Below are 22,186 nucleotides of genomic sequence, written 5' to 3'. Positions count from 1 at the left end.
CTCCGGAATGCTGCTACAGTGTTCAGCAAATTCCATGTGATTTGTTAAATTTCTCTGCCAGCCTAAAGACTTCTTGGTAAACACTTAAATCATGGTGTCGTTTTTAAAAACGATCCAGCATTTGTAAACACTTACACAAGCTATCAGCTCTCATTTTTTCTAATGTATTCTGAGGAACTGTTGCATTCCAAACTGCAACAGTAACTGTTGAATTTCCAATTCCAGAGTTTCTCATGTATCTGCTACTGTCCCTGTTAACCTTACTGGCAGTTTGTACAGGTAGCATTTAAAGTAGCAGTAGCTTTACCCCCTTGGGTTTACCTTCCTTTTCCATTGTTGCTGTTAACATGTTGATGACAATGTATTGGCCATGGTGAATGAAGCAGGTATCAACATTCATACTTTTTGTGTGGGAACAAGTTTGTTTCATAATATAATTGTAAGCTGATACTTTTTTATAAATATAGTATGTTTCCAGTCTGTATTTGCTGCCCAAGTTAATTACTCTGATCAATGTTGACTCATTCCTGCTTCTGGAGGATCTGTGAAAGTTAATAGTTCAGTTCATATTTCACTAACACACAGAGCCCCTTCATACCAGATAAACGAATTGTCAAGGGTTTTTTTTCCAGTTCAGTTTTCATATAGATGGGACTGAAAAGGTTCTTAAACATACAGGTATACTTAAAAGATTTAATTTATAACCTATTAACAGTTTTGGGGATGCTCCATTGTTGTGGTATTGAGTGCATGTGGGACATTATTTTGGGTCAATTATCTTGCACGATTTGGGGAAAATTGCTTCAGTGACTGGCAAGAGGTGACAACCTGGGAAATCTCACTAATACTGACAGTTCTGTCGTGCGTCTTCTCGCTGTATACTTTTGACACACAGGGGACAGAGTCAAAGCAAAATGTATTGTTGAGTTTGGGCATTGCAATCGAGCATGAATTACATTTGTTAACCACACTTGTATTATTTGTTAGGACAATGCCATTGCCTTTAGCTTGTGTTAGTGAATTATACATGAAAGTATGTGGTTCTTCTGTAAAATAATTTTGACATCAGTTTCTGTGTGTCGTTTTGGGGTTTCGTTTATGGACAGATGAGAAAGCAATGTTGCTGATTTGTTTTCTCCCTGATGTGCTGCTCTTTTTCAGAAACCTTCAATAAGTATTTTTCTTACATGTAATATAAACCAAACATAGTGACATGGTGTGCTTTCAACAGGACACTGAATAAATCTCTGGGTTAAGTCCATTGATTTGAGTTAATGTCATTCCATCTTTACAGAACATTTGACAATTTTTAGGTGGTACTGTATCTCATCTATTTTTTATTGTATTTTGTGTATACTAGTTATATGCTTTATTGGTGTTAGTTGCTGCAGTACCCATATATTTTGCATCAGACCTCCCAAGATATTTGATTCTTTGGTGTTTTTTTGCACTCTGGGGCGTTAAGGGTACAGCATTTGCATACACATTCTAGACTGTACAACATGAATGCTAAAACAAAGCACTGCTAAAAAGAATTGTATCATGCAAAATGGTGGGCTAGGAATTAGAGTTCAAGAAAAAATGAAACAAAAATAAAGAGAAGCTGAAATTTTGTTTTTGTCAAAGAAAATTAATTGCTGTTCATATAGACTAAGATATTCACAGGAATTTAATGAATTTGGTATTTGGTAAAAGTCTTTTATCTTTTAAATTTCCTAGTTATATTCCTAGTTATGTATAATGAGACCCACAACTGTTACTGATCATTACACCCTGCATACGTAGATGTTTTTTTTCTAAAGCTGGAGACTGTTCCCTAGTTTTAAGTGTAGTGCTGGCTTTTAAGAGGAAATACAGAATGCATCCCACTCATTTGCATACTTAACTATTTTAATTATAATGGATATTATAAAAGCAATTGCAAGGACTGATGTTGGAGTTGTGGTACCAGCACCAGTTGTCAGATGTTAAATTACTATTTGATATTTGAAATGTGTTACATATGAACATCAGTAAACCTTCAAAATCTATAGTTCTTGGATACATGGCCTTTACTTCATCTGTTAAGTACTGTTAACACATGGTGGTGATCCCTACCCCAGTAAGTACTCATTGACTATTTCCACTACTATGGTTTGTGCATCTTGACTTCTGTCTACATGTTTTTCATGAAAGTTTTGCTTGTAGTAGATAGATAGATACTTTATTGATCCCGTGAGGGAAATTGCAGTGCAACAGCAGCTTAACACACACAACACATCCACAGTGTAACGAATTATATAATAATAGTACAATACATACAATACAATACAATAGTTACTCACAGTGCGGACACACAAAGAACAAACTAGAACAGCACAGTACACAGAAAAATTGTATCACACATATAAATATAAATATAGATGTAAATATAGATATAAATATACATGTATTGCACAGGTCCCTGGCATATATTGCACAAAAAATGGTTGTAAACGGGAAAAAGAAAAAGAAAAAGAAAGAGAACAGATGTAGCTGTAGATGTGTAGATGCGTTTAGTCCAGAAACAGGTCACTGTCGATGTTGCCTCTGCCAAGACGCAAGGTGGATGCGTTGTACAGTCTTATGGCAGAAGGCAAGAATGACCTCCTGTAGCGCTCCCTGTCGCACCGTGGATGAATCAGTCTATTGCTGAACGTGCTCTTCATTCCTGCAAGCCTGTCATAGAGGGGATGGGAGAAGTTGTCCATGATGGCCTCTAGTTTGGACATCATTCTCCTCTCAGCCACTACCTCCAAGGGGTCCAGGTCAGACCCAATGGCAGAGCTTGCTCTCCTGATGAGCTTGTTCAGCCTTTTAGAATCCACTGCTCTAATCCCAGAGCCCCAGCACACCACTGCGTAGAAAATGGCACTCGCTACCACCGACTGATAGAACATATGTAGCATCTTACTACACACATTGAAGGACCTGAGCCTCCTCAAGAAGTAAAGTCGGCCTGTCCCTTCTTATAGATGGCCTCGATGTTCTTAGACCATTCCAGTCTATCGTCGATGTGCACTCCCAGGTACTTGTACGAGTCCACCATCTCTACGCCACTCCCATGGATGTAGACAGGAGTAGGTTTGACCTTTTTCCTCCTGAAATCTACCACCAGTTCCTTTGTCTTTGTTACATTCAGTTCCAAGTGGTTCACCCCACACCACTCCACAAAGCTGCTGACCAGTCCTCTGTACTCCTTCTCCTGCTCACCCTTGATACATCCCACAATTGCAGAGTCATCTGAGAACTTCTGCAGGTGGCATGACTTTGAGTTGTACTTAAAGTCCGAAGTATAGAGGGTGAAGAGGAATGGAGAAAACACTGTCCCTTGAGGTGCCCCTGTGTTACTCACTACCTGTTAAGACACACAGTTCTGAAGTCTCACAGACTGTGGTCTGCCTGTCAGGTAGTCAGTGATCCATGAGGTCGTAACTCTGACAGAGTGCTGATTTTGCATAAAAATAAACCCAAAAACCTTTCAGCTAATTGGGCAGCTCAATGGTTAAAGATGATGAATGTAGGAACCTAAGTATGAGTTATAGAACTTATAAACTTCAGCATTGAATAAATCACTTTACTGTTCTTGCTCTATATTCACTTCAGGAATTTTGGATTCAGAATTGTTATTACTGCATTTTGTTCCAAACTATTGCTCATTGAATAATTGTAATTGAAAATCAATTGGTGTTTTTGCAGATAAATGCTCATTTTTAAAATGTAAATAACCTACTCAATAAAACACACTTGACCATCACAATGCTCATCAGAATAGTACAATAGCATGTTTGGTTTAATTGTGTTGTTGACATGTTAAAAACAATGAATAGAGCATGGATTGTTAAGTAGGCCAACTATTTGAAAGCAGGTAATGTACAGATGAATTTTTGCATGGCAATGAGTATATTAAAACATAGTTTAATATGCATGCTATTTAAAGACTGTTTTTTCTGGTATGTTTTTTTTCCAAACTATCAAGATGTTAATGCAAGGTGTGACAGAGACGAAAGGTTCAAAACACTATTACTTTAGTGATTAATTCATGTTTAAATTAGGAATGTTTAAACAGCATATTTATTCATTAGCCATGACATCCCCCAAAAGTACAAATAAATTGTTGTGTGCAGTGACTGTATTGTGTTCACCTCTTTGTACCTTAGTGACAGATGTTCTACTCACTTACTTAACATACTGTTAAATATTGTTTTAAATTATAAAAAGAATTGTAATTGTGGGCCCCACAGCACTTGGTGCTGTCCTAATTTTGTATTTGTGGAGTGGTGTCTTTCAGAGGCTAGCTAAGCTCGATTATCATGAATGAGCATGTGGTCACATTATTTCCTCATATTGCAGTGACTCATATTTACAGTTTGTACAGTCTTAGAAAAGGCTAACTGACCACAAAACCTAAACTCTTTCTATTTTGCAAATTAGTATTAGTGTTTTTGTAATTATTAGCAAACTGTAATCATAAGATCCCAGTCTTATTATTATATGTCATGGATAAATATAATACTGCAGTACTTTCATGTGCCCCACCTGTTTTCAAAATAATACAATATAACAATATGCAATTTCCAGGGTGTCACTGAAAGACATAAAATTAAATTGATCTATTATTTTTTAATTACATCTGACTACTTATGTACATTCAAAACCCACTAGTGAGTGTGCAAATGCTTCTCAAATATTTCTGCCTAGTTTTCTCATGTTTATATAATATTTTTATGCCTCTTTTGTACAGTGTGGCTATACCACAAAGGTGAATTTTAATGTGTATAAGTCAACAAAGACATGCTTTTCTAACTAGTAAAATAAACATGCAACAGATTGATAATGGTGTTATGTTTTTCTAGCAATTAATGACCTATTAATGTAGAAAGAAAGCCTGTATGAACTTGCCACCATTTAACCTCAGGTGTATCTTTCTCCAGGTGCACCTGCTATGCGGTGTTGATTATGATTTGTGTAGGAATCTCTGCATGGATTTATGCATGAAGGAGCAAATCTGCATTCAAAATGTGGATTACATGCCTAGTAAAAAGATAACATGATACCTTATGTACTAATTGCAAACAATTTAATGAAATTGAAATTGGAAATTTGCTTCTTGCTGTTTTCACGTGTTTAAAATACTTTTCTGTGTATTTCTCTGAAATGTGCACCTGTGCTAGAACAATTGAATATTATGTTTTAAAGACATGATACACAATGGGGCGTGTGTGTAGGAAATGTAATTGGTATGTCAATTTTAACTTGATTTTGCATTTTCTTGGAGCAAATGTACCAAGCTTGTTACCCATATAAGTATCTTGCCCTCTACTGAGAAGGTCTTGCAGTTTAAAACACAGTACCTCTGATGTTACAAAGGGCCCAGTATAAAGTTTCAAAAGTAAGGTTTTTAGCACTTCTTCCAAATTAAAAGGAGTTATGTTTACAAATATAGCAGGATTTTTTCTTTATGATTGTGAAACGAGTAAGAAATTGAATTATAACAGAAGTTATAATAGAAATTAGGAAAGAGGAATTTGGTCTTGTCTACATACAGTATTTGTTTCACATCTGGGGCTTCCCATAGTGCATCTCTCTCGTACCCCTCCCACCACCATTTCTAAAACCCTGCAGCATCCAACTGGCTCACAATACAAAGGTGGGAACTTGGCCACCATCTAATTCTCTCTATGCATTTGTAGGTTTCGTTTCACACCTCTCTTCACCTCTCTCAACCTCGCACCACATGATTGGCCACTCTGCCTCTTTCTTGCTCCCACCTCCTCCTTTCTCCTGGCTTTTGTTTTCCCATGCTACAGTATATTATCTTTGCTGACTGCCCTCTCTTTCTTAAACCCAAAGAAGGCTCCACAGCCGAAACGTTGTGTTTTCTTTCTTCTGTTAGGCAGTTAGATCAGCCTTGGGCAATTAACCAAGACCCTAATTAGCTAAGACCCCTGTTCCCTTTCATTTACCTGAATCAAGTGTAGGATACATGAGTTACACCTCCGCTCGAGAGACCTTGAAAGAACATAGGCAAGCTGGGAAAGCACAAAACAGTAATACAGTTCTTGCAGGCTTAATATTTTAATTCATAACAGGCATAGGTTCCTTGAGGCCTAAATATTTTTATTTTTGTCAGAGGAGTACATGGAATAAACCTTCTAAAAACTGAAAGTAGAGATTTTCTGTCTGTGTTTCTATCTGAATACACAGGTACAGTGCAACTTAGCTTTGGACTGTTAACATCTGAGAGAATAAAATATTCTTGTTTTCTATACTGTTTCTTCCCTGTGTACTGTATGTGCCTTTAAGGCTGGATATAAACCAATGACTTCTATCAATATTGTCTTAAAAGAATAAACAAGTGAAAATGGAAGCTGTTGCATTAATGGCTTTATTTTAAGCAGGCACAGCTGTGTCTTTACCACCTGGACTGGATAACGTTTTCTTCTGTTCATTACTGTTCTTAGTGAAGGATGTAGATGGCACGTAGATGAAGAATAAATACAAAAAATGAAATGAGCCACTGTCATAATAACTAAGGAATATTTATACTGTTTTACTAAGCTATTCTCTGTAGGATTATGTGTTCCCTAAATGTAGCAATTATCATTTTTTTCTATGATGCACCCACTTTGTAAACACTTCATGCATACAAATTACTGGGCAATGTGGTGGTGATATTATTAATATAATAGTTGATATAATAATTGATATTTATTATTTATAATAGCTATTATTACTTCTTCACATTGATATAGTGCTTTTCATCCCAAAGTGTTTTGTATATAGAAAATAACACACTTACGCCATTGAAGTGCAGCACCCACATGGGTGACATGCTACAGTCATTATGTGCCAGAAGTCCTACAGAAGAACATACTGGGTGCAGAGCTGAGAAATTGAGATAAGGGGGAAAGTTTTTTTTTTATTGAGCTCAGCATGGTAGCATGGTGGTTTACATTGCTACTTCAGAGCTCTGGGCTCCAGGGTCCTTTGTTGATTTCTGGTGTAGGGCAGTTTTTTTCCAAATAGTCACATTTCTCCCTACCTCCTAAAGACATGCTGGTAGACTTGTTGTCTGCTGTAAAGTGAACTGGGTACCCCACTGCATTAATCTTCACTTGAAAAGTAAGACATGTGAATGCCTTACCGAATTTCTATAACCGCTAAATGAATTGAAGTGGTGTTTCATGTGATATCTTAAACTCTGAAAGTGCGCAGATGTAGTTCTATAGTCAACAGGCCAGTGAATACAATCACGCTATATTGAGGCTTATAAGGCATTTTGAGAGTGCATGCCTTATGTTCTTGAAATTATTACCCAAGTAGTTAATCTGAAGTGCAAAACAAAGAAGAAAAGGAAAGGTTATTGTTCATATTAAGCACAGAGATAAAGGGACAGGGCTACTAGGAATAGTCTGAACACACTTGAGTATACTCTGTGTAGGCTCAACAATACATACAGTATATTTTGACATGGGGATGTTATTGCATTGCAGGCAAGTTTGTGTATTTCACTGTGTGGTGCTTAAATGAAATCTGAAAACTTGCCATGAGTTCACTCAACTTTTTTATATAAATTAAAACATGATTAAAGTCTGCATGTTTTTAAAAATTCCAATATGAATTTCTCATTTTAAAGAGCATCTCTGCAGTGATGGTTGTGAATATATACACTATAATAAATGGTGGGAATGCTGACTTGTACTTTTCTTTTTTTAATTTGTTGCATGATGTATAATTCTTGCTTTGCACAGTACTTTTAGACTTATTTTATTATTAATCTGAAGTATTAAGTTCATTTTCAAAAATTTCCATCAGAAATAAAATATGAAGGCAAGATTTGCCCATCATGTTCTTGAGAGATAATCATTTATGTAGAAAATATAAGTCTGGAGGAACTGTTAACATCTTCCAAGGCACAGACAATAATGAGACAACCACATTTGCAAAGTTTTAAATATTATACTTAAGTAAATTGTATACTTAATAATCATGCATTTTTCAAAGTTTTACTTTTAGTGTGTAAACATAAATTAAATGTTATTTATGCTTAAAGGCCTAACAGAACAAAGACTATGCCTTAACATAGAAAGGAGCTGCTTTTTCTTAACCCTCTCACTGTGAATATACCATGTTTGAATCTAATCTGTTTTTATGGACAATCGTTGCTGAATAATTGAAGAACAGAGATCATTTTGTCAGTATGATACTCTATCCTGAGATTCAAACAATTGCATTTTCTCTTTGCTACAGCTTCCCTCAGGAACTGACCAGTGCAGCAGATATACCCATTGCCCTCCCTAAATGTAGCTGAAGTAGGAACACAATAACAAACAAAGGCGCATTTAATCCCAATCAGTCTATCCCCATGTAACAGTATCCTCATTGAAATTTGAGTTGCAGTATTCCAGCTTGCTGGGTGGAGAAACGTCTTGTTTAAATGAGCTGGGAAATATTAAGCAAATAAATATGCCATGTTTTCCAGCTGTAAGGTTTTTTGTAGATTATTTGAATACAAAGGACTGGAATAGCATTATGATCAATATAGAAATATCACCATATACTGTATAATTGAATGCCTCTTATGGAGGAATGAAAGTGACTTTTAAGCAACCAGAACTATAGGTTATTTTTTTTCTTCTTGTCCTTACCAGTATATACTGTGCATTTTAATGTTTTCATTCCATCAACATGGTCTCGTTAGAATGTAACTTTGAACAACATGACAGTTATTTACGTTCTTGGAGTCCTGCTGACTGAAATAAAGTGGCAAAACAACACATTTGATCAAAAGCCATTTTTACCTTGTTTCAGTTTTTCGACTTGTTTTGGTATAGTTAGATTTCCGCTGGTGTGGTTCTAGAATATGCAATAATAAAAGATATCAACATAAAATGTGCCATTATGTCATGTACTGTACTTTGCATACAGTAACTGTTGTCAATTCAGAATAGTCTTGTTTCACTTGTTGTAATGAATACATATTATGCAATAATAATCAGTGATATTCGTATTTGCAAAGGAAATTGTGTGATTCTATGTTCTGAATTGTTAGGATTTTACTTTTAAAATTACTCATATTTATATTGTTTATATTACTATGTTATTTTTGTTTATTGTTTTGTGAAATGTGGGGTTAATCCAACTACACCATAAAAATTGTAAAACCTGAGAGATAAAAAATATTTCAAAAAGGCAGGCAAAGATTTCTGTGGTGTACATGTGAAATATTAATATGAGTAGCTGTATGATATTAAGTGGGGGGAAAAAGCTTTCAGTATCCAAACATATTTAGCATTCTGCAGGAGTGAGGTGACCACGTTTATGCAAGCCACGTTACCATCTCTGTTGAAGTCCCAGAGTGTTACTGTGAGGTTTATTCAGATCATACTGCTCTTGTCCCTTAGGTGTGCAGGTGCAGCTCTAGTCTGTCACAGATGCTCAAGGCTGAGTCCAGCTGCCACAGAATACACTTGGAGGCAGTGCAGCCCTGCTAGTTATGATGACTGTGCCCAGTTGCAGGGCACAAGTGCATGCTGTTTTGTAGGCTGTATTTTACAGCGACATTTTTTATGGGCCTTACTCGTAGTGACCGGAAGCCATTAATCATGGTGTGGTGTAATAAAAGGAAGATTGGATGGGTTAGCAACCTGGAGTGACTGCGACATTTAGGTAAATCAACCTGTCCTTCATCCTGCTATCCACTTTACTGCTAAAAAAACATTGCTCGGTTTGAGTCTCATTTCTGTTATACAAAAAAGATCAAGCCAGCCCCAAAATATATAATTAATCATTTGCCACATCCAACGGTGAGAAATGCTGGAAGCAACTTTTAAAATATTGAGTGCTTGAAAAAAATATACTTCTTTGTTAATGTAGAACCCTTTCAAGTAGAATTCCGTTCATCCTGCTGTGCCAACATGTGGGACGATGCACTCCTTATAAATAAGTATATTAATATATGTAGAAAAAATGCCTTTGTGCTTCATAATGGAATGACATATACTATTTTGTAGTTCTCAGGGTGAGTCCAATAGTCTACAATTCTTTAGCTCAGAGACTTCACTAAGTGAAGTAGAAGCATTGTGGTATTATTTCAATTATTGTTTGTATACACCACACTTAGGAATGTTAAGTTATCAAATCAACTCACCTCATGGCTTTGGACATTGTGCAAGCAATGAATGGATGGGGACTTTTCACTAGTCCTCGAAGAGGTACACTGTCAAATGCGTCTACTTTGAGGCAAGTCAAGGATACTTAACCCACCCAGCCCCATTCACACTAAACCATTTGTGTGCTGCAGGGACACCTTACATAGCCCAGAGTCAAATCAGCAATGTCTGTAATGTAGCTCTTAGCCTGCACTTGAGTCCCTTGATGTGCTATTTTAAGGTTGAACTGGATAAAGAGTAATGCAATAAACACACATTTCTTCAGTATTACTATTTATTCATTTTCAATGACCACCTAGTCTAATGCAGGGCTGCAGTGAGCCACAATCAGCAAACAATGGGAATAATACATGATATATCCTGAAAGGGCTGCCAATTATTACCATACAGTATACAGAAGCCTAGAGGGCAAAGTTTAAAGATGCCAGACATCACGTATGGGAGGAATCCAGAGCACCTGGAGAAAATCCACATGGCCATAGATTGAACATATTAACTCCACACAGAAGGTAAAATCTAACTTGGGACCCCAAAGCTGTTTTCATACAGTAAAACCTACTTCTATCATGGAACCAGCTCATGGAACTGGTTTCTCTGAAAGAAAATTTAAGATCTTACACAGCAGAGGAATTAAAAACATTAAGCACCTCTTTTTTATTAGTTTTGTGCATTTAAAATAATTTTATTGCCATATTTCATAAGTAAACTATAGCACTGAACTTCTGAAAAAGGCTTCAAATCACTGCCTGGGTTAAATTCTCCTACACTATGCAAACCAATGATTTTGTTAAGCTAATGCCACCTTTTATAACAGATATATGTTTACCCTTGATGATTGAGAATGATATCAAAAGCTTGTTTGATTTTGCCATTTGATCTCTGGTTGTATTTACTCTAAAATCCTTGGCCTGGACTGCCTAGGGTGCTGTGTATTGGTGTTTGTGCTCCAGTGGGCCAGGAAGGGAATATCACCTAAGAATTGTTTGCCTCAGCATGCTACAGTGAGTCCCACAAAGGCACTGCTAGCACAGTGGAGACTGGCCAAGCTGCGCTATGTCCTTCTGGGTTCAGCAGCTCAGAAATAAAGCAGGATTACACTTGTTGGAAAGATTGGTGAGATCAGAGAAAGGCCTCTTATCCTCAGTCTTCCTAGCTCATGAGTGACTTAGAACACTGAAATAGCTATGGAACTGGGGATAACAGAACAGTACACATAAAAATAATAAAAAGATGAAAACTCTCCTTAAAAAAAAAGATTTTTTCTTTATTTTTTCAGTGTTATTACCCCTGCTTTGTAGTGTCATTCTTTGTCATATTCCTCAACATGCAACTGACAAGAACCTTTTCTGGCCTCCTACACAATATAATAAATCAAATGACTAACCAAACAGAATAGGCTGTGTTTTAGAGTGCTTAGAAACCCGAATATCACATATACTGCATACTCTGTGGCTGAGACACCAAAGTGAAAAATGAGATGCTAATAAAAGATTTGGCAGAAACACTTAATGCATCTGTCTGTGCATTAGATGTACACAGGAGCTGTTCATTTTATACATTATCTTTCTGAGTAGTGTGGAATCAAATAATGAGTGATCAACTTCAGATACCGGAAATTATTTTTATTTGAAACACTTCTTGGGTATACGCTTGCCATGTCAAAATACTCTATGTGAAATTGTGAAGTCTGTTTATAAGTAGCACACATATTCTATACATTGTGCCATATTTTATGTTTCAAAGGTCATTATAAAACACAAACACTGATAGGGTGTCTTTCTTTTTATTTCCTTTTGATAACTGGCACATATTTAAACTTATGAATATGGAGGACATTTTGCAAAATTGAAAAAATGCTACAGCAACCCATTTTAGCCTGTGTAAGTTTGCATTTGCATTATTATGTTTTAGCTTGATGTAACCATTTTTTTTTTGTTCTTAACATGAACAAACCCTACCTTTCAATTCAGAGTTAGCACTTTTCGTATTGTCCTTTTTGTTATCAGCTTTTCCATTGAATATTAAGTACTCAGCAGAGAATTTCAAAAGCCATTGTTTTGAGATTGACATAGTTTTTAAATAAACTAAGAACTGTGGAGTGTAATTAAATTTAAAATTGGAATGACAATAGCAATGCTGAAATTGACTAATTGTAGTTTGGTAGAAAAATTGAACATAAAATATTTTTTCCTTAAATTAGATTCTTGAAAAGTACTACTACTTCATCCTCTACTACTATTAATATTTTATTTTTACAATGAATAACACAGTAGCAAAATAATTGAGTTTTAACTTTGATAAACTGATTTACCCCCTCATGTCTTGTGAAAATTGTCTTTTTAAGTAATAATTTCAGTTTAAATCATATAATATTTTTTTTTTATCTGGGTAAGCATGGTAATTAATACTCAAAGCCACTAATACATCAAAATGCCATAAAGAGTTTATAGTTTATAAAGATATGATACTGTATAAAGAAGTTCTCTATCTATATTCATGTAAATATGAATGTCAGAATTTTCCATCCATCCATGTTCTAACCACTATCCAATACAGGGTCATTGGGGAGTCGAAGACTATCCTACCAAGTAACAGGTGCAAGGCTGGATACACCCTGTACAGGACACCAGTCCATCACAAGGCACATACACACACACACCAGGGCCAATTTTCACAGAAGCCAATAAACCTACCAGTATGTCTTTGGACTGTGAGTGGAAACTGGAGCACTTGGAGCAAACCCACACACTGAGAGAGCACACAAACACCACACAGATAGCACCAAGTCCCACTGTGAGACAGAAACACTAACCGCTGTTCCACTCTGCCACCATTAAAAATATTTTTGTAAAAAGATTTTTATACATGAACAAATAGTGACTTATATATATATAATTGAATACTTTAAATTAGTAATGCCTTTACAAAAAAAAATGCTTACTGTACAATACAAAAGATTAAGTGCATAATGACTGATACACAGCCTGTGTTTCAATGGTCCACATTATCAGGAATCTTTAATGTTTTACTAAATAAATATGGTTTCTTCTTTTCAGGGAAATCAGATTGTACCTACAGTTAAAGTAGTTGTAAATTTGTCTTCTCAGAATCAATGTATAATTGTTTTTCTCCCCAGAAAAGCAGATAACATCCAAAATATGAAATAACCTTTAACATCTTCATGCTTCTTTAGACATTTTTAAACTCTTCAGCTGATCTCATGCACTTCCATTGCTGTCTCTAAGGAGCAAACTTACTACTGACCTACAGGCCTGAAGCAGTTCACATGGAACACTGATTTTAAGCATACCAGCATGAACAGCGGGATATTAAATACTGTATAGCTGAAGCAGTGTTGAATATATTACTGACTAAAACAGAGAAAAGTAAATTATGTAGTAACTGTAGTGTAAGACCTTTTGACCTAGCAAACTCTGTATTGTATTTTTGTAAAATGTTTTAAAGGAAGTATGCCTGGCAAATACATAGATTATTTGTCCTTTTCTTTTTAAAGGTAAGGTAATAGGTGGTCTGTTCAGTTGCATAATTGTTGTGGATGAAAGAGAACAATGAATTTGTGCCTTGTTATACATCTCAAGCACACAGTAATGTGTGATTTATCACTCTGTTATTAAATACAAAACAGTAAAAGGCAGTAGTTTGCTGGGTTTGAAAGATTGCTACTCTCTGACACAGAACATTGTCAGATAATACATTATGTGCAGTTAAGCAGTAAATTCTACATCTATTAATAAAGATGTATAATTACCTGATTCCCTGTATGGACATGAAGTCTAAAGGCCAGGTTACATGGTGTGGCAGCTAATATTACAACTGCTTGCCACAGTATAATACACCCTGCTCACTTTGTTTATTACTATTTGCCACCTTTTTACAATATATCATCCTGAAGCTCTCAACTGGCTACCCACTGAAGCTAAGCAGGGTTGGGCCTGGTCAGTACCTGGATGGGAGACCTCCTGTGGAGCTATAGTTGCTGCTGGAAGGGGTGTTAGTGGGACCAGTGGGGGGCACTCGCCCTGTGCTCTGTGTGGGTTCTAATGCCCAGGTATAGTGACGGGGACATTACACCGAGGTCCTGACTCTCAGTCCTCATCTTTGGGCATTTCTCGATAAGAGTAGGAAGTTATCTCGGTGTCCAGGTCAAATTTCCCTCCTCGGCCTTTACCATGGCTTCCAAATTGTCCCCATGTATGATTGGGTTGCATTTGTTTTATTTTTTGTGTTACAGCACCAAATCAGTAGTTGTAAAAGAAAGTGTAACTTACTCTTTCATACCCACATAGTTACAGTTTAGTAGAGAGATATGTTATTATAGTAGTAGAAGTTTAGCAGGTACTGGTACATAGTAAAGCAAGTTTTGATTGGAACAATTAAAGTAAAATCAGATCCATTTAAAGCATGCAGCAAGATAAATATTGTTTCATGTGGCACTGTTTGGGGCATAAAAACAGACAGGCTGCACTTATATTATTCACATGAATTAATTTCACTTAGCTGAATTTCATATAATTAAAGGCACATTGCTGTTTGATTATAAAAACAAAAAATAATGAAGATCTTAAGGTTTATAATAGAATTCTTTACATATATGTTGCAGTACCAATGCATAAAATTAACACATATTCATGATCAAATATTTTTCCCTTTTTTGTCTCTGTAGTACTCATTTGTTTAGATTGATTTGGCTTTTTTTACTATACTGAACTTAAGTGCTCATATTTAAGCAATGCCCTTTTCCTCATAAAACAAATGACCACATCTCAGATCTCCCTTTGACCCCAGTAGCTACTTATATATATTATTTTATTATTTTTATGATTATTATATGTCTACCTGAAAGTAGGTAGAATCAAAGGGTACTGTAGCTGATCTTTTTTAGACATGTAGAAATAGTTTTACCTGATAAATAGAAGTCTATACTTAGCATATTTTGTGGTATTGTTAATATTCTTGAAGCCTACTGTATAATGACAGTTAATACAACTTTTATTTAGCCAATTACTTGTCTACCTGGGTCTTTTGAATATTAATGCTCAAAGTACTGAAGCTCCTCAGACTCTTTATTGCTTTTTAAATATTTAAAGAAGTCTTTTTAAAGCCTTCTACTTGTTTGACATATTGTCAGAAATTTTCTGAAATGTACTTTCTATTGAATTTTAGATTAAAAGGAGCACAATTATAGAAATGCATGATGCACTTGGTTGTAAAATAAGGAGAATGTGAGTTTAGAGGGCTTCAAAGACATGTGATGTAAATTTATGAAAACAGTTCCACTCTTTTGCCAAATTGGACAGTTTTTGTTTTTCACATTTTTTAAAAGTCATTTTTAAGCTCCTTGTAAACACAATGATCCCTTGATCATACGCATGGAAAACACAAAGTCAGCCAGCTGGTATCCTGTATTCCCATGAGAGTGTGTCTTTTTATATTCATAATGATTCTGTTTTTGTTTTTAATTACAGGACACAATGGGTCATGCTAACCCTTTAAGCACCAGTCTAATATATGTTAGAATTATGTGGTTTTGAATTTTTTAAAGCTAATGAGAAACCCTGTTTGTTTTTCACAGAGCAAGAAGAGTGCGTTAATTGCACGGATGAGTGTCGAGTACTAGGACATTCTGACAGGTGCTGGATGCCACAGTTCCCCACAGCAAACCAGGCAGAAAGCGCAGATTATCGCACAAACCTTTTTGTACCAGCAGGAATGGAAGCAACAGTGGAGACAGAAACTTATGAAACTGTAAACCCCAATGGAAAAAAGACTTTCTGCACATTTGGGAAAGAGAAGAGAGATCACACCATCCTTGTTGCCAACGTCAAACCTTATTTAAAAGCCAAGCGTGCTTTGAGCCCTTTATTGCAAGAGGTGCCCTCTGCTTCAAACAGCCCCAGCAAAATGTGTATTCCTGCATGCACATCAACAAAGGGACTTATAGAAGGCTGTGAAGGTAAATCTGGCAACTTCGCAGAAACTAGCAACCAGTACATTTCACCAAATAAACAATTGAAAGACTCCCCATACCTTCTGTCTGATCCCATGGCTAAAGTCCTTGCTGATGTGCATTCAAGAGTAAGTCGAGATTCGAATGAGATGGACTGTGTATTGGAGCAGTTAGATCAGTCCAATCCAGAATTAAACCGTGAGGGCATGGATGCTGAACAAGTTGTACGCGAAATTGACAAGCTGTTACAGGACTGTCGGGGAAGTGAAGCAGCATCGGTGAGAAAGTGAAAAAAACAACAACAATGATGACAACAGAAAAGAAACAAAGAATAAAATACACACAGACAATTGCAATGCATCTTCTTAAGAAAGTGGAGGTGGCTTTAAAGGGATGTGTCCTGAGACGGATCCCTGAAGTGACTGAAGATGCTGCTTCTGGCTTCTAGTAAGCATTTCAAGTGCCCACCGACTCATACCTTTTCACTGCAGTTTTGTCCTTCTTAAGGATCACCAATTCACAGCTGGGGAAGGTGGGGGAGAGCTGAAGACATCTGTACTGACAAGATGGGTGACAGAATGTTAAGACAATCAGATAGAAACCAATAGGTGGACTCTGTACCCACTTGGTCTAACTGAGGAGAAGAACAGACAAATTACAAAGGATTTCACTGTATCATTGTGGAAGTGCAAAAGAAGATCTTTATAGTTGGAGGGTTGGGGGGAGGGCTGGGAGAAAACTTTCGCAGATCTTCACATTCCATCAGCAATCACTTGTGTAAACTGTACTCCCTTATATTTATCTGCTGCATAGTACATTCCAAATTGATGAAGCAGTACAATATACCCTGCTCATTGTGTGAACTCCTCATTCTTTATAAATTCCCAATCTTTTCATGTAAAGTAATGTCCACTTGTCGAACATCCCCTGTGACACACATAATCCTGTATATTAGGGACATTCTTCTTCTACTGTGAAAGATATATATACTTATGGGTAGTGTCCAGATAATAACAGAATATTTATAATTTTTTTTAAAAAAAAACAACGTTAAAATGCTAAAGTGCAGTTAATTGTGAAATATTTATTTATGAACAGCAGAGGACACTGCAAAGGCTCTTAAAAGGAAATGTCCCTTCACATTATCACTATACACAATATCTTTTAATGTGAAAGTGTATCGAATTTAATGTGTTTACATCAAATTACATATTTTTATTGATTTATTGCAATTTCTGTGCATATGAGCCAAATTGTTAAGTGTATAAGAGCTATATTGTGTATTTTATTAAAATTAATATATAGTTGTGTTGCAATATACTTGGGCTTATATTGTATTTGGCAACTGTTGCCTTAGTAGCTGTCGAACTCTATGAGTTTAATTTCATTTTTGTCTGCTCCCTTTTCCCCTCAGGAGTGGGTAGCAGTGCCTCAGAGCAAAGTCTCTTGTTTATCATTTGGTCAAAAAGTACTAGGATACATAAACTGTTCAAAGCTTCATGAGCCAGCTAATAAAAAAGCAACAACCATATGTTACATTTCCTAAGCTGAAATATCTTTACCAAGGCAGCTAGAATATATATTTAGTTATTTTTTTTAAAGAAAAACTTGGCATTTTTACTACAGAATTGTTTCATTACAAAATAATAAAAGCTGCCTTACTAACATTAGAAATAAAAGATAAAATCTTAATATAACTGTAGTGCTCTTATCTATTGAGGACATTTAACAGTCCACATGAGAATGTGCAGTACAGTTTTTTTTATTGTTTTATAGGACCAAAAAGGTTCCTTTTGAGCAGTTTATGTATTATCTGTGTTTTCTGTGTGTATTACATTGTTATTTTCACCAGAAATCTCTAAGACTAACCAAACTTGATAACTGAAATTCCATTTTACTTTTTTTTAAAAAAATAAAGCACTGTTGTAGCAGTAGAAGCAGGGTTTAATATGTATGTTCAGGGCTTATAATGTGAATTAAGGCTTTTAACAAGACACATTCAGATCGTAGCTTTCTACAATTTAAAAATGATTACAATGATTACAATATTAAAAGAAATGTAAGAGAAACATATGGAAAGCTGTCAACACAGTAGTGCAGTGATGATTTTTCTATACTGAGATAAGAGGAAATTGAATCTATAAAAATATGTTGGCCTAAAAATGAAGTTATGTGAAAAGTAATGCTGCACTTACACTGGCATAAGGGCAACCATAGGCTATTGCTTAAGAATATGGGTCAGACATTGTTTAGCCATGCCTTGTCCATTCATTTGTCAAAATGAACCAACATCCTTAGCATAGAGATCCTGAAACTGCCAAAGTTTTATTGATTTTAATCATCCATTCTTAGAAGGATTGAGTTCCGTTAAGTCCTGTTCCACAAAGCCTGGGAGCTAAGGATAAAGTAAAACATACAATGTTTCTGAATGAATTGAAAGTATCAAATTGAAAATCTTTTAATATTTAAAGTTTTCAGAACCAATTTTTCACCATACCATCAGCCAGGGAATTGCATTCTCTGACTAATTTTATATATAAAACTCAAATGAACACGTTGTATCTTGTTTTTCCAACATAGTAGTAGTATCATTGAACTACTAGAGATGCATTTCGGAAAGAGGATACTTTGTGCTCATTACTAAATGAGATTTTACAAAAGCCAGACAGGTTTGACAGGCCTGACATGCTCTATATGTTACTGAGAACGGCTCAGAAACAACAACAAAAAGGAAACAGACTGTGTGGTGAGTGCTTATGATCACGTCTCTGCTAAACGAGGACTTATGTCTGACAGTTTTCTTTCTTTTTTTCTATCATCAGACCAAAACTAAATTCTTCTGTTTTAACAAATAAAAACCTAAGAAAACAAGCTAGAACCAGAATCAAGAAAGACTGTTTTTTAAGCAAAATTTCTCTCTTTGACATTTTTTATGCATGTCTGTCATTGCAAGTGATTTTCCTTGTTGGCAAATAGTGGGCAAAATGCCCATCTAATTCATTTACTGTGGAATGAGCAGTTTGCCCACAGTTTACCCACAGGGAGAATAGGGACATACTGCAATTGTTCAAGTGCCCATCTAATTCATTTACTATGGAATGAGCAGTTTGCCCACAGTTTACCCACAGGGAGAATAGGGGCATACTGCAATTGTTCAATGTCAACAATGAATAATATTATTCACAGGGTTTTTACAGTGACTTTAAAAATAAAAGTTGGCATTCAAACATTGAGAGTTATGTTAATCAGAACAAATGACCAAAACTTTTTAGACTTTGCTTATGTCCTGTAGGCCTGTAATCAGAATTAGTCCTCTGAAAACTAACTGTGTTTCTATGCATGTGTGTGACATGCTTTATTATTGCTGACTTTCAAGCTGTTTGTTGTCTAATGGAGTATAACTTGCTGAGGTCAACAAGTAGTTTGAAATCTAGCATAATGTACACCTACTCATTATTGTCTAATTACATTCTTTTGGCATCAGGCAGGATTAATTGGTGCATTAGTCAGAAGGGAATTTCGGCTATCAAAGTTTGTTGATTTGGAGTGTAATTGAATGAAACCTGATTGAGGTCCTGACTCTTCCAGCCCCTATTGGTCCATGGGCTGGTGTTCAACATTTATCAGCCCCTGTCACCCCATAGGGCTCTAAGCTACACCAGGCAGCTGGTGAAAAGAAAAGAGACATACATTGTATGGATTATCTCAACCGCTATTGTCTAATGGCTGTGTTTAATGTGATCTATCTGGAAAATGAAGACTATGAATAAAAAGCAATTACTAATAGCTGTGTCTCCTGTTATCACATTCATTAACATTGAGGATATGTGTTAAACACTACATACCACTGGGAAATTGACATTAATTACTTTTGATATACTGTACAACTTGTGCCACAACAGTTGCTGCATCTAGTTATCAGGTTTCTAAGAACGACAACTCATACATTTTACTATAGGAGTGCAAAATCATAACTGGATAATGGGGCTTTTGAAAAAGAACATCATGGAAGACCAATTCAAAACTAAAAATTGACCACTTCAAATCAAGAAATATATTAACATTAATATATTAATGTTCATTATTCCCTAACTAATCATAGGGAATTAAATTCCCTATGATTTTAAATAATCACAGTGTAAAAAAGGGACAGGTGGGATGAGACATACCTAACAGATCTCATTAACAATGCATTTATTATCATTGTGATTCATGTTGCTTCTGGAATGCCATTTGTTATAGTTTGTCAATGGCAAATCTTTAAAAATATTGCTATTAGAAGATGTGTTTTTTGCTCATTTCTTTACATTCACACGAAAGCTAAAATGTTATTCACCCAGATAGATGAATAAATGCAGTTGACACCATTATTGTTTTAAACTCTTAATTGAAAAAAAGGTTAAAATAAGTACTCTTTAACTTTATTAAGTTAAAAATAATATTATTATTTATAGCTTTTAACTTATAAAAACATTACTTTGTAATCTAATGAGGGAGTAATATTTATAAGGCAATTTTTGCATATATTTCATTGATTAAAAGATGTTATAATATGAAATGTCATAAAAAATTGAAGTTTTAATATACAGCTAGGTTGTTTTTTTTGCCAGGGGAAAAAAAAATCTTCTATGTTTTGGTCACAAAGGAGAACTTTACTATGCATACCAGAAAAGTCCTTAAAATTAGTTCATATTGCTAATCTTCTTTGATTTCAAAGCCATTTCTTTTACAATGTTTGGCTAGCTTTAACCAAATTTAAAATATTGATCAGGATAAGAATACTTTGGAAGTCATTCCACACCCTCCTCTTTATTATCTTTTTATTGTTTATGTTTCTTTCTTTTACTCACCTCTTCTAAGATAAAAGTTATTTATAAAGATAAAAGATATCTAAGATAAAAGCTAAAGTTACAAGATAAAATTACAACAGTTCCAGCATGTAAATTATGTTAAATATTTTATTGCATCTTGCAACTGGGTTATGGTGACCTGTTTTCTCAAAGTTTAGCCTTTATGCTTAAATTGCTGTTCTTATATTGTATACTATTTTTTTTTTCATTTTAATTTTAATTTTTTAAAAATGCTAGGGCAAATGCTACAAAATCTACAAATACTTATAATTCTTGTATGACAAAGGAAGAGCCCTGGGAATAATGGAATAATATTTTGCATGTTTTTATTTACAGTGTCTAGTTGTTTTCCCTTTAGGATTCAAACATTTGATTCATGAAATATCCCTATATTTAAACACCACTGAAATTACTTTTTTTAATTTATAAGCTATTACAACAGTAATTGAGAGGGTGGCATAGTGTAGTGTGTATGCCTTTGGACTTCGGGCTAACTGACAGGTTGTTGGTCTCAAATGCCACCTCAAATAGCTTAACGGTACAACAGCAGTGTCAGCAGCAGGTACTTGAGCCACCTTCCCAATTACTCTTGTACAATAATTATTACTATTTGTAGCTTCTTTTGTCTTAGCATTAGAAAAAAAAAACATATACATGCAATATAAGAACAGCAATTTAAGTATAAAGGTTAAACTTTGTTGGTCCGAAGTTTGCATTTTCTGCCTTCTTTCATATCAGTTTTCTCCAGGTAATCTGGTGTTCCCCCATCTTTCAAAAACATGCTGTATTGATTTTTCTAAATAGTGTATATGTGTTTGCCCTACAGTTTGTAGCTCTGCCTTATGCTCTATGCTTCTAGGATAGGGTCCAGGTTACCATTACCTGTACCATGAATAAGTGGCCTTTTGATGATTGACAAATTCTTACATTAACAGATCTTACATTAACAGCCTTTCATTAGAAAACATAATTGTGTCTGTAACATAAATACAAACAAGATTTACCCTGATTCACCCAGGTAAACCTCAGCATTCATCTCATTATAAAATCTACTCATAATAAAGGTTCATAGAAGGAGGGAATGATGAGGACTAATTAGAGCATTAACAGGACTGTCTTTGATGAAAAAGTGACAAATGAAAAGAAGAAAAGGAGCACAAAGCAAGCAGAGAGCT

The 22,186-nt window shown here is 35.3% G+C and overlaps 1 protein-coding gene across 6 annotated transcripts in view; it reads left to right on the top strand.

Annotated features, from left to right (window-relative positions):
- pcdh17 (protocadherin 17) overlaps positions 1 to 19,947 on the top strand; it is a 59,951-nt gene extending 40,004 nt beyond the window's left edge. For all 6 annotated transcript variants that reach the window (XM_015363982.2, XM_015363981.2, XM_015363980.2 and 3 more), the window contains one exon: positions 15,787 to 19,947. In XM_015363982.2, the coding sequence (XP_015219468.1) occupies positions 15,787 to 16,451 (665 nt within the window). In that variant the 3' untranslated portion in view covers positions 16,452 to 19,947. The remainder of the gene's footprint in view (positions 1 to 15,786) is intronic.
- Positions 19,948 to 22,186: the final 2,239 nt, after the last annotated feature.

This window comes from Lepisosteus oculatus, chromosome 15, assembly GCF_040954835.1.
Source record: "Lepisosteus oculatus isolate fLepOcu1 chromosome 15, fLepOcu1.hap2, whole genome shotgun sequence".
In the NCBI taxonomy this organism is placed as follows: Eukaryota; Metazoa; Chordata; class Actinopteri; order Semionotiformes; family Lepisosteidae; genus Lepisosteus; species Lepisosteus oculatus.
Note: the sequence above shows the minus strand (reverse complement) of the source record. Positions and strands in the feature narration are given on the sequence as shown.